The sequence below is a fragment of the Amblyraja radiata genome, chromosome 20 (genome assembly GCF_010909765.2).
Source record: "Amblyraja radiata isolate CabotCenter1 chromosome 20, sAmbRad1.1.pri, whole genome shotgun sequence".
Classification (NCBI taxonomy): Eukaryota; Metazoa; Chordata; class Chondrichthyes; order Rajiformes; family Rajidae; genus Amblyraja; species Amblyraja radiata.
This window is the reverse complement of record NC_045975.1, coordinates 590,906-604,015: the sequence shown is the minus strand read 5'-3', so window position 1 is coordinate 604,015 and position 13,110 is coordinate 590,906. Positions and strand designations below refer to the sequence as shown.

General features: G+C 56.4%; 1 protein-coding gene across 1 annotated transcript; it reads left to right on the top strand.

The window, feature by feature from the left end:
* The first annotated feature begins 367 nt into the window (after positions 1–367).
* Positions 368–12,238, top strand: LOC116984378 (interferon regulatory factor 3-like). Its single transcript, XM_033038536.1, has 8 exons — positions 368–727; positions 3,720–3,906; positions 4,817–4,902; positions 5,617–5,677; positions 9,432–9,614; positions 10,038–10,442; positions 11,345–11,457; positions 11,831–12,238. The coding sequence occupies exons 1-8, from the start codon at positions 563–565 to the stop codon at positions 11,990–11,992; spliced, it is 1,362 nt and encodes a 453-aa protein (XP_032894427.1). The 5' UTR covers positions 368–562; the 3' UTR covers positions 11,993–12,238.
* The last annotated feature ends 872 nt before the right edge of the window (positions 12,239–13,110 follow it).

Here is a 13,110-nt window from a genome sequence, read left to right as displayed (position 1 = left end):
TGAGTGGGTGTGTGAGTGTGTGTGTGTGAGTGTAAGTGTGTCTGTGTGGATGTGTGTGTGTAAGTGTGGGTGTGTGTGTGAGTGTGTAAGTGTGTGTGAGTGTATGTGTGTGTAAGTGTGAGTGGGTGTGTAAGTGTGTGAGAGTGTAAGCGTGTGTGTAAATGTGTGTGTAAGTAAGTGTGTGTGTAAGTGTGTGTATGTGTAAAAGTTTAACGGAGATGTGCGGTGGGCCCTGACGTGATTGGATGGAGGGGGGTTGGGGTCATGTGTTTGCGGTCGTTCGGCTCATCGGTTCCCTGCTATCTCACTGCAGCCACCCTCTAATGTTAGGAGGGTGAGGATGAGCAGGAGATGAGAGGCGGAGTGAGGGCGGAGCGAGCGAGCGAGCGAGCGAGTGAGGACGTGTTCCGGCTCGGACTTTGCCCGGGTCTGTGTCGGCTCCATCCCCCGGCCCCAGCTCCCGTTCCCCGCGCTCTCTCCGCCAGCACCCGGTGTCCCGGCCCGAGCTCCCGGTGTCCCGGCCCCAGCTCCCGGTGTCCCGGCGCCGCTGCCCGGCCGCGGGATGAACAACAACAGGCCACAGTTACGGCCGTGGCTGATCGCTCAGGTCGACAGCGGCCACTTCCCGGGGCTGCGGTGGGTGAACGGGCGGCGGAACATGTTCCGGATCCCCTGGAAACACGCGTCCCGACAGGACCTGACCCAGGACGACTATCGCATCTTCCGGGTAGGAGGGAGCGCCGCGGTGGGGGGGGGGGGGGGGGGGGGGGGGAGGAGGGAGCGCCGCGGGGGTGGGGGGGGAGGAGGGGAAACGCCGCGGGGGGAGGGAAGCGCCGCGGGGGGGAGGGAGCGCCGCGGGGGGGAGGGAGCGCCGCGGGGGGGGGGAAGGAGGGAGCGCCGCGGTGGGGGGGGAGGAGGAAGCGCAGTGGGGGGGAGGGAGCGCCGCGGGGGGGGGGAGGGGGAGGGAGCGCCGCGGGGGGGGGGGGGGGAGGAGGGAGCGCCGCGGTGTCTGGAGGACATGGGAACGGTTCCTTCCGGGATGCCAACGCGGGAAACCACCGCATGACACATGAAGGGAACATACATGTCAACACTTGGAGATGGGGGCGGGGGCGGGGGAGAGCCCAAAGTGCAGACTTCATGTTACCTGCCCCTCTAGATAACACTGGATCACTGTTACACTTACATGAACGCATATCTCTCTGTTCCCCGGGTGGCTCTGGGTCTCTGATCATTGTCTAGTTCACCTTGTTCCGACCTACAGGTAGAAACTACAAGCTGCTAAGCCTGTGGTCAGAACAATGAAAAGGTGGACAAGTGAGGGCATCGAGAACCTACAGTCCTGCTTTCTGCTATTTGCACTTTATCAGTTTATTTATTCATGTGTGTATATATTTATATAATGGTATATGGACACACTTATCTGTTCTGTAGTAAATGCCTACTATGTTCTGTGTGCTGAAGCAAAGCAAGAATTTCATTGTCCTATACAGGGACACATGACAATAAACTCACTTGAACTTGAACTTGACTGCACGGATTGGAATGTGTTCAGGGAAGCAACCTCAAGCCTCGATGAATATACAGACATTGCATCATCATATGTCAGCTTTTGTGAGGACAGTTACATACCAACTAGGACCCGGACCTGGTTCAACAACAACAAGCCCTGGTTCACTGCAGAACTCAGACAGCTCTGCCAGTCTAAAGAGGAGGCCTACAGGAGCGGGGATGCAGATCTCTACAGGCAGGCCAAGTACAAGCTGAGAAGAGGAATCAGAGCTGCCAAGGAAAGGTACTCTGAGAAGTTGAGGAGCAAGTTCTCAGCTAATGACTCTTCTTCAGTTTGGAACAGCTTGCAAGAAATCACCAGCTACAAGAGGAAAGCCCCCCACTCTTTGGACAATCGTCAGCTGACCAAGGACCTTAATAAGTTCTAGTGCAGGTTTGATAAACAGGAACGTAACCCTGGAACCCCCTCCCTCCTCCCCCCTCCCCAATCACCACATCACACCTACTCACAGCCTGACTCCAGTTGGCAAAGACAGAGCCCTCGTCCACTACCCACCCCCTCCTTGCAGCCCAACATCAGTCTGGCCCCTTCTCCATCACTAACAATAGACATTGAGGAGGTTGAGAGGCTTTTCCGAAGAGAGAAAAGCCGGAAATCTCCAGGACCGGACAATGTTTCCCCCTCTACCCTCAAGCTCTGTGCTGAACAACTAGCATCGGTCTACACAGATATTTTCAACCAGTCCCTGCAAACCTGTACTGTCCCTGCCTGCTTCAAAGTCTCCACTATTGTTCCTGTACCCAAAAAGACAAGGATTACGTCTTAATGACAACAGGCCTGTCGCACTGACCTCTGTAGTCACGAAGACCATTGAAAGGCTTGTGCTGGCCAAGCTGAAAAATAACACGAACCCCCTGCTGGACCCTCTGCAGTTTGCATATCGGGCCAATAGATCAGTGGATGATGCAGTCAACCTGGGCCTACACTTCATCCTCCAGCACCAAGACCGCCAGGGGACCTATGCGAGGATTTTGTTTGTGGATTTTAGCTCTGCATTTAACACCATTGTGCCAAAGCTACTACACTCCAAACTTTCCGAGTTGACTGTGCCTGAACCCCTCTGTCAGTGGATCACCAACTTCCTGACAGACAGGAAGCAGCATGTGAGGCTGGGAAAGTACATCTCGGACCCGCAAACGCTCAGCATAGGAGCACCGCTAGGCTGCGTACTCTCTCCTCTCCTCTACTCTCTCTACACCAACGACTGCACCTCCACTGACACCTCTGTCAAGCTTCTCAAGTTTGCGGACGACACTACCCTGATTAGACTGATCCAGGATGGGGAGGAATCTGCCTACAGACAGGAAGTGTCACAGCTGGCGTCCTGGTGCCATCGTAACAACCTAGAGCTCAATGCTCTTAAGACAGTGGAATTGATTGTAGACTTTAGGAGAGCTCCCCCTCCCCTCACCCCACTCACCATCAACAACACCACAGTCACATCTGTGGAGTCTTTTAAGTTCCTGGGAACTATCATCTCCAAGGACCTTAAGTGGGGGGCTACCATCGACTCCACAGTCAAAAAGGCACAACAGAGGATGTACTTCCTGTGACAGCTGAGGAAGCACAATCTGCCACAGGCAATGATGGTCCAATTCTACACGGCCATCGTAGAGTCTGTTCTCACCTTCTACATCATGGTCCGGTTTGGCTCAGTCACCAAGCACGACACCTGGAGGCTGCAGCGAATCGCCTGATCAGCTGAGATGGTTATTGTCTGCAACCTTCCCTCCATTGATGAACTGTATACTGCAAGGGCCAAGAAGCGAGCGGGCAAGATCATCTCTGACCCCTCTCACCTTGGCCACAAACTCTTTGAATCACTTCCCTCTGGAAGGCGACTCCGAACTGTCAAAGCTGCCACAGCCAGACATAAAAACAGCTTTTTTTCCACGAGTAGTTGCTCTACTCAATAACCAAAAATCTGTCGCCTCCCTTTGCTCTGGTATTTTATTTAATTCACATGTTTAATCAATGTTTTATTATTAATGTTTAATGTTTTATGTGTCATTCTTAATTGTTACTGTTTGTCGTGTTGTTACTTGCGAGTGGAGCACCAAAGCAAATTCCTTGTATGTGTATATACTTGGCCAATAAAACTACTCATTCATTCATTCTTAACCCCCCCCCCCCTGTCTCTCTCCAGGATTGGGCAATCGCCAGTGGTCGCTTCAACGGGCAAGATGCCGACGACCCCCCCAAATGGAAAACCAACTTCCGCTGCGCCCTGAACAGCAACGAGTCGTTCAGAATGTTGACCGACCTCTCAAAGGAATCCACAGACCCACACAAGGTCTACTGCATCATGGACCTTAACCCTGAACCTCCCCCAGGTACCTGTACTCACCCTCCCTCATACCGCGTGTACACCCTCTCACCGTGTGTACACCCTCTCACCGTGTGTACACCCTCTCACACACCGCGTGTACACTCTCACACAATGCGTGTACGCTCTATCAGTACTGGTGGTAAGGAAGGTGTCACGTTTTCATCAACAGGGGACTGAGTACAAGAGTCCAAAGTCACGATGCAGCTTCATGAGACCTTGGTCAGGTCGCATTTGGAGTATAGCGGGCAGTTCTGATGCCCCATTACACAATGGATGTGGAGGCTTTGGAGAGGGTGCAGAGGAAGTTTACCAGAATTATGCTTGGTTTAGCGGGTATTAGTTACAGGGAGCGAGCGATTGGACAGACTCTGGAATGCTGGAGGTTGTAGCGAGATATAATACGATAAGAAATGATAAAACTTTATTTATCCCAGGAGGGAAATTGATCTGCTAACATTAGTCGAATATATTGTACATGTAGAATGAATAAAACAAGGAAGTGCAGGAGTAACTCAGCGGGTCAGGCAGCATCTGTGGAGAACATGGATAGGTGACGTTTCACAGAGTGCTGGAGTAACTCAGCGGGTCAGGCAGCATCTGTGGAGAACATGGATAGGTGACGTTTCACAGAGTGCTGGAGTAACTCAGCGGGTCAGGCAGCATCTGTGGAGAACATGGATAGGTGACGTTTCACAGAGTGCTGGAGTAACTCAGCGGGTCAGGCAGCATCTGTGGAGAATATTAATAATAATAATAATACACTTTATTATTGTAAATACATACAACAAAATTTCAGCGGAACATCTAATGAGACGTGGGGGGAGGGGGAGGCCAGAGCCAGCAGAGGTTTCGCAGCCAAGTGGCCAGAGGGAGGCAGCAGAGAGTGATGGGTGACACGGTTGTCATGGTTTCAGATGGAGCGATGGGAGTGGACGAGGAGCTGGAATCGATTCTGCACCTCAGCCCCGAGACCGAACCGACCCTGCCTGGCTTCCCCCCGGTATGTACCCCCTCCCCCTGCACCCCCTCCCCCTTCACCCCTCCCCCTGCACCCCCCCCCTGCACCCCCTCCGCCCGGTGTGTACCCCCTCCCCCCGGTATGTACCCCCTCCCCCTGCACCCCCTCCCCCCGGTATGTACCCCCTCCCCCCGGTATGTACCCCCTCCCCCCGGTATGTACCCCCTCCCCCTGCACCCCCTCCCCCTGCACCCCCCCCCCCTGCACCCCCACCCCCTGCACCCCCACCCCCCGGTATGTACCCCCTCCCCCTGCACCCACCCACCCCCATCCCCTGCACCCCCGCCCCACGGTATGTACCCCCTCCCCCTGCACCCACCCAACCCCAGGTACCACCGACACAGTCCAGCCTGGCTTCCCCCGGTACGTACCCCCTCCCCCTAATTCTAACTCCCTCCCGACAATCCCTCCCACCGCACATACCTACCAAAGCCCCCTCCATCCCGCAATCCCAACACCAACCCCCAAAACCCCACATGACCCCCCCCCCCCCCAGCCCAGCCTCCTTCTAGGAGTAGCCCCCCTTCCTCAGGTACGTACCCCCTCCTTCCGCACCCCCACCAATGTGCACGGGCGAGGGGTGGGGAATGGGTGTAACCGGATTGGCAGGGTGGGTGGAGCGGGAGAGGGAGGGGGAGGGGTGAGCATGCGGGGGTCAGGGGTGAGGTCGGTGATGACCCTCTACTCTGTCACCAGCTGCCCGTGGATGAGGTGATGCCGCACTTTGGATCCATGAGTCTGTCCGACAGCCCCTCAGGTTGGTGCCCCCCCCCCCTCTCCCTCCCCCCCCCCCCCTCTCCCTCCCCCCCCCCCCCCCCCCCCCCCCCCCCACTGGCCCACAGCCAGCGCGGAGAAGAGGCGCCAACTCCAGCCCAACCTCGCTCTAACTCCCCAGGAACTCGCTCCCCGTTGGGCCATGGACCACCAGCCGCACCCTCCACAATAAATATATTGTATATTTACCATATACATCATTGATGTATATTGTAAATAGCTGCGGTCCCAGCACCGAGCTTTGCGGTACCCCTCTAGTCACTGCCTGCCATTCTGAAAGGGACCCGTTAATCCCGACTCTTTGTTTCCTGTTTGTCAACCAATTTTCTATCCATGTCAGCACTCTACCCCCAATACCATGTGCCCTAATTTTGCCCACTAATCTCCTATGTGGGACCTCATCAAATGCTTTCTGAAAGTCCAGGTACACTACATCCACTGGCTCTCCCTTGTCCATTTTCCTGGTTACATCCTCAAAAAATTCCAGAAAATTTGTGTCCTGGCCAGAGCTGTTGCCAAACCATATCGTGATGTTTCCGGTCAGGATACGTCCCACTGCACCAGAGTAGAAGGCTGAAGGATCCTCAGAGAGACTCTGAATTTCCTCAGCTGCCTGAGGTGGTAAAGGCGCTGCCTTGCCTTTCTCACCTGTCAGAATACCAAACTCACAAATAAGCTACAAACCTGTACGTCTTTGGAATGTGGGAGGAAACTGGAGCACCCAGCGAAAACCCAAGCAGTAACCCAGAGGGGGTCACTGTGGGGGGGGGTGAGTGGGGGAGGGTCAATGTGGGGGGGAGGGGTCACTGTGGGGTGAGGGGTCACTGTGCGGGGGTTTAGTGGGGGGGGTCACTGTGGGGTGAGGGGTCACTGTGGGGGGGGTCAATGTGGGGGGAGGGGTCACTGTGGGGTGTGGGGTCACTGGGGTGAGGGGTCACTGTGGGATGAGGGGTCACTGTGGGGTGAGGGGTCACTGTGGGGTGAGGGGTCACTGTGGGGGGGGTCAATGTGGGGGTGGGGTAGAAACGTAGACATAGAAACTTGGAAAATAGGTGCAGGAGGAGGCCATTCGGCCCTTCAAGCCAGCACCGCCATTCATTGTGATCATGGCTGTTCGTCCCCAATCAATAACCCGTGCCTGCCTTCTCCCCATATCCCTTGACTCCGCTAGCCCCTAGAGCTCTATCTAACTCTCTCTTAAATCCATCCAATGATTTGGCCTCCACTGCCCTCTGTTGCAGGGAATTCCATAAATTCACAACTCTCTGGGTGAAAAAGTTTTTTCTCACCTTAGTCTTAAATGACCTCCCCTTTATTCTAAGCCCCTGGTTCTGGACTCGCCCAACATTGGGAACATTTTTCCTGCATCTCGCTTGTCCAGTCCTTTTATATGTTTCTATAAGATGCCCCCTTATCCTTTTAAACTCCAGTGAATACAAGCCTAGTCTTTCAATCTTTCCTCATATGACAGTCCCGCCATCCCAGGGATCAATCTCGTGAATTTACGCTGCACTGCCTCAAGGATGTCCTTCCTCAAATTAGGAGACCAAAACTGTACACAATACTCCAGATGTGGCCTCACCAGAGCCCTATACAACTGCAGTAGAACCTCTTTACTCCTATAGGGGGGTTGCACGAAAGGTCACTGGGTCATAGGGCTCGATGCACGGAGCCGCTAAATCCAACTGGAAGACATCCGTCACTTCCGGTATATGTTATTAATGCTAGAAACGCGTACTTTCCTACCTGTTAAAAACCGCCAAAACGGTGAATTTTTGCGCTGAAAACATTTGTGGGAGTCTGGGTAAGTGAGAGACATGTACCCAACTTTAGAATTCCACACGTGAAGCGAAATGCGAGAACTGAAGGGACTACAGCAGCTAAAGTGCTTGGTAAACATTGAAAATATTGGGAATTATTGCGTTTGCTCACTGCATTTCAATACAATACAATACAATACAATACAATACAATTCAATTTATTGTCATTTGGACCCCTTGAGGTCCAAACGAAATGCCGTTTCTGCAGCCATACATTACAAACAAATAGACCCAAGACACAACATATTTTACATAAACATCCATCACATTGCTGTGATGGAAGGCCAAAAAAACTTTTCTCTCCACTGCACTCTCCCCCCCCATGTCAGAGTCAAAGTCAAAGCCCCCGGCGGGCGATGGCGAATTGTCCCGTGGCCATTAAAACCACGCCGGGTGATGCAAGGTCGCACACCGGGTCTTGGTGTTAGAGCCCCCGGCGTGCGCTCGCAAACTCCCGCGGCCATTCCAAGCCGCGCGGGGCGGTGATGTAGGCCCCGCTCCAGGTGCTCTTCAACCCCGCAACTCGGGCGGGAGAAGTCGCCGCTGCGGAAGCCCCGAAAAGCGGTCTCCCTCCAGGGACCCGCGGGCTCCCGGTGCCGTCCGCCAAACCCGCAGTTGCAGCCTCCGAATCTCCGGGGGTCGGGTCGCAGCAGCGTCCACCACAGCTCCACCCGCTCTGGACTCGGCCAGCTCCGCGACGGTGAGGTGAGTAGTCAGCACCAGAGCACCCGGTCTTCCTGTTGGAGGCCGCTCCTCGTTGCAGCCCCAACGACAACGGAGACCCGACAAAGAAAAGGTCGGGTCTCCCGTGCAGGGAGAGATTTAAAAGTTACCCCCAACCCCCCCACACCACCCCCACCCCCCCCCACACACATACCCCAACAAAAATAACAAAAACTACATTAAAACATAGACATAAAATAATAAAAACGCAGACGGACTGCAGAGGCCACTGCAGACGAGAGTCGCGCCGCCTACCGCCTATCAAGTAAGGCATTATTTGTGTTTTTTCTTGATTCCTTTGGTATCTAAAAATTCTCAGAAGTGATAAATCTGGCTGTAAATTTTTCTTCAGATGCGTTTTCATTTTGTATGTAAAAACTCACGAGAACCATGGGCGATTAAAAAAAATTACAGCCAGATTTATCACTTCTGAAACTTTTTAGATGCCAAAGGAATCAAGAAAAAACACAAATAATGCCTTACTGTTGATGAAATGCAGTGAGCAAACGGCCAATGTTCGCCAAGCACTTTGGCTGTTGTTGTCCCCTTCAACTCTCGCTTCTATCTACCGTCATTTCTCCTCACTTTTGGAATTGTGAAGTATGCTAAATGTCTCACACGCTTATCCCGATTTCCATAATTATTTACAGCGCAAAAATTGACAATTTCAGCGGGTTTTAACGGGCCCGCTAGGCTGGAAATAATGGTAAGTGCCTACCTGCAGTTCATCGCGTGTAATCCATTTGGAGTAGCGTAGCAACAGTACGGGTCATGGGTCGTGACCCGACTGCCGTGAAACCTCCCTATACTGAAAACCTCATTGAGAAAATAATCTGCCCCCTTGTTTTTGCCACCAAATAGATAACCTCACATTTATCTATATTATACTGCAACCTCAGTCTAGCTTTGTGTCATCATCAAACTTGCTAGTGTTGCTACTAATTCCCTCTTCCAAATCATGAATACATGAATCATGGTAAACAGTTACGGCCCCAACACTGGGGGCGGGGTCACTGTGGGGTGAGGGGTCACTGTGGGGTGAGGGGTCACTGTGGGGTGAGGGGTCATTGCGGGGTGAGGGGTCACTGCGTGGTGAGGGGTCATTGCGGGGTGAGGGGTCACTGCGTGGTGAGGGGTCACTGTGGGGTGAGGGGTCACTGTGGGTGAGGGGTCACTGTGGGTGGGGAATGGAATGACCGTCAGGGACTGACCCTTGTCTCTCTCTCCTAGAGCGCTGTTGGCCGCTGCCGGGAGGGGGGGCGTGCGGGGAGGGGGGCTTCAGCCAGCAGGGACCTGTGTACCCCCCCGCTGCCCTCCACCCCCCGGCCGCTGATGCCAACCTGCCCCCTTGGGCACCAGTCCTCATCAATGGTCAAGGTACGTACGACCCGTCGGTGCGACGCTCCCTCACCCCGCCCCTCCCCCAGCGCGGCGCTCCTTCACCGCCCCTTGACTCTACTCCCCCTCCCCCAGCGCGACGCTCCCTCACCGCCCCACCCGCCCCTCCCCCAGTGCGGCGCTCCCTCACTGCCCCTCCCCCAGCGCGGCGCTCCCTCACCGCCCCACCCCCAGCGCGGCGCTCCCTCACTGCCCCTCCTCCAGCGCGGCGCTCCTTCACCGCCCCTTGACTCTACTCCCCCTCCCCCAGCGCGGCGCTCCCTCACTGCCCCTCCCCCAGTGCGGCGCTCCCTCACTGCCCCTCCCCCAGCGCGGCGCTCCCTCACCGCCCCCCCCGCCCCTCCCCCAGCGCGGCGCTCCCTCACCGCCCCTTGACTCTACTCCCCCCCCCCCCCCCCCCAGAGCCCAGTGACCTGGACATCACGGTGTATTACCGCGGCCGCCAAGTGCTCCACTGCACGGTGACGAACCCTGGCGGTTGCCGCCTCTACTCGCGGCAGGAGGAGCCCGCGTTGTCTCAGCTTCAGCCCGTCCGCCTCCCGCCTACCGACTGCCTGCCCGACATCAAGCAGCGGGGCTTCACGGAGCGGCTGTTGGCCAGTGTGGAGGGCGGGTTGTTGCTGCACCACTGGGCGGGGGACGTGCTGGCCGAGCGCCTGGGCCGCTGCCAGGTGTTCTGGGCCCGTTCTGAGAGCGGCCCGGAGCTGGAGCTGGAGCCGGGGGCGGCAGCGGGACCGGACGGCGGCGCCATCAAACTCAACCGCAACCAGCGCACTCACATCTTATGTCTCAGGGACTTCGTCAGAGGTGAGCAGGGTCGTACAAAGCGCGGTCACTCGCAGCGTCAGAGACCCGGGTTCCAACCTGACCTCGGACGCTGTCTGTGTGGAGTTTGCACGTTCTCCCTGTAACCATATGCGTTTCCTCCGGGTGGTCCGGTTTCCCACCACACTCCAAAGACGTGCGGGTTTTAGGTTAATTGGCCCCTCTGTAAATTACCCCCTACTGTGTAGAGAGTGGATGAGAATGTGGGATATCATGGAACTAGTGTACGGGCTGATCGATGGTCGGCATGGACTCGGTGGGCCGAAGGGCCTGTCTGCACTTATATTTCTAAACTAAACTCACCGCGTCGACCAACCCATCCCCGCTTCACCAGTCCCACCTGTCCGTGTTTGGCCCATGTCCCTCCACACCTGTCTCATCCATGTACCTGTCCGAATGCTGTGGTTGTACCAGCCCCGCCCCTCAGATGCGGGGAGGGGGGGGGGGGATGAAAATAAATGCTTGCATGAAATCCAGAGCTGGCAATAGACACAGAGTGCTGGAGTAACTCCGCGGGTTAGGCAGCATCTGTGGAGAACATGGATAGGTGACGTTTCAGGTCGAGACCCTTCTTCAGACTGAGGTTGGAGCTGGTAAATACCCCCCCCCCCCCCCCAACTCCCGACCACAGCCCGCCCTACCGCAGACACCTCCCCCCTCACCCGAACCATTGGTGACTGTCCCACCGCTGGGAACATCTGGCTCGGCGTGCGAACTCCACACAGACAACGCTGGGGCTGAGGATCGAACCTGGGGCTGGGGGGGGGGGGGATAAATCTGAGATGGGGGAGTGGGCGGCGTTGCGGCCGAGGGAGGGGGGTGCCCTCTCGTTTGGGACATGCAGATGTGCACCCCCCACCCACTGACGCTGCCGTTCCCGACAGAGCTGAGGGCGTTCATGGAGCACCGCGGGGGGGCGCCCAACTGCGCCGCGTACCTGTGCTTCGGGCAGCAGTTCCTGCGCAGCAACAAGAACAAGAAGCTCATCCTGGTCAAGGTGAGGGGGGGGGGGGGGGGGGGGGTGGGGGTGACAATGGCGGATACACAACCAGGGGCAGAGGTAAGGTGGGTGAGGGGGGTCACTGTGAGGGGAGGGAGGCTGACCTGTGACCCCCACCCAGGCCCTGGTATGTGGTGAGGGTGCTGACCCCCGCCCCGGGGTGCTGCTCCCACGGGTGGGTGGGGGTTGGGGCGTGGGTGCGGGGAGTGAGATTGAGGTGCTGTCCCCTCACACTGACCCCCCACCCCGGGGTGCTGCTCCCATGGGTGGTGCCCGCAGGGGGGGGGGCTTGAGGCGGGGGGGGGGGGGGTGAGATTAAGTTGCTGGCCCCTCACACTGACCCCCCCACCCCGGGGTGCTGCTCCCACAGGTGGTGCCCCTGGCTTGGGTTGCACTGACGGAGATGGCCCAGCAGGGCGGCGCCTCCTCACTGGACAGTGACAACGTCAGTCTACACATCTCCAGCACGGCTTCCCTCGACAGCCTGCTCGCTTTGTTGCGGGAGGTGGAGGACATGGAGCTCGACCTCTGACCTCACTGGACCAGCCTTCTTTCACCCCCATTGACCCCTGACCCCCACTCTCAGGCCCAGACCTACGACCCTCAGGACAATGGACCAATCAGCCTCCACTGGACCTTTAACCCATGACCCCGTCCCGCTGGACAATTGACCTGACCCTCCCCATGCACCTCCCCAACCCAGGCACTGACCTCTGACCCCTCCCCCGCCAGGCTCTGACCTCTGACCCCCCAACCCAGGCTCTGACCTCCCCCACCAGGCCCTGACCTCCCCACCAGGCCCTGACCTCCCCACCAGGCCCTGACCTCTGACCTCCCCCACCCCATCTCTAACCGGGAGCGACTGACGCTGGCCGCTGGTCTCCCCCCCCCCGCCGGAAACATTCCCTCCCAGTTCAGAGTCACCGGAGCCAGTGACGTGATGGTCAGTGGCCGGGAGAACGGGTCACGGTGCTGCAACCTGAATCTCCTCCCTCACCTCGTCTGCTGTCAGTAAACCAGTCGGAACACAATTGACTCAGTGGACCCCCTGCATCCTAATCTTCTGGATCAGCCCACGAGGAGGAGCTTCACCAAGTGCCTTACTGAACTTCATGTGGACAAATCCGTCTGAAGAAGGGTCTCGACCCGAAACGTCGCCCATTCTTTCTCTCCTGAGATGTTCCAACCTCCAGAATCCTAAGGTCTCAACTCAATCTCTGCGAATTAAAATCTGAGACCCTCCCCAGTTCCAGAGTGTAAACGTTACAGGCTCACAACAGCCTTGACCCGAAACACCACCCATACCTTCTCTCCAGAGACGCTGCCTGTCCCGCTGAGTTACTCCAGCATGTTGTGTCTTCAGTGTAAACCTGCATCTGCAGTTCCCTCCAACACAACAACAGATGTTGGCTCATGCACTTGGCTGGAATCAACAAAGGCAGCCCTTGTGTTGAAGGACAGGTCCAGACCACCACTGCAAGATGTTGGGATCAGCGATCAAAGAGATAGAACCACAGAGGAAGACAAACTGTCTGCATCCTCGGGGAAGCAAATGTGCCGACTGTCCGATGTGTCGGGGAGTGGACACACAGAGGCACAGTGTCCGGCCTGAGCGGTATTGGACAAAGAGCCTGGACGGTTCAAACTGAA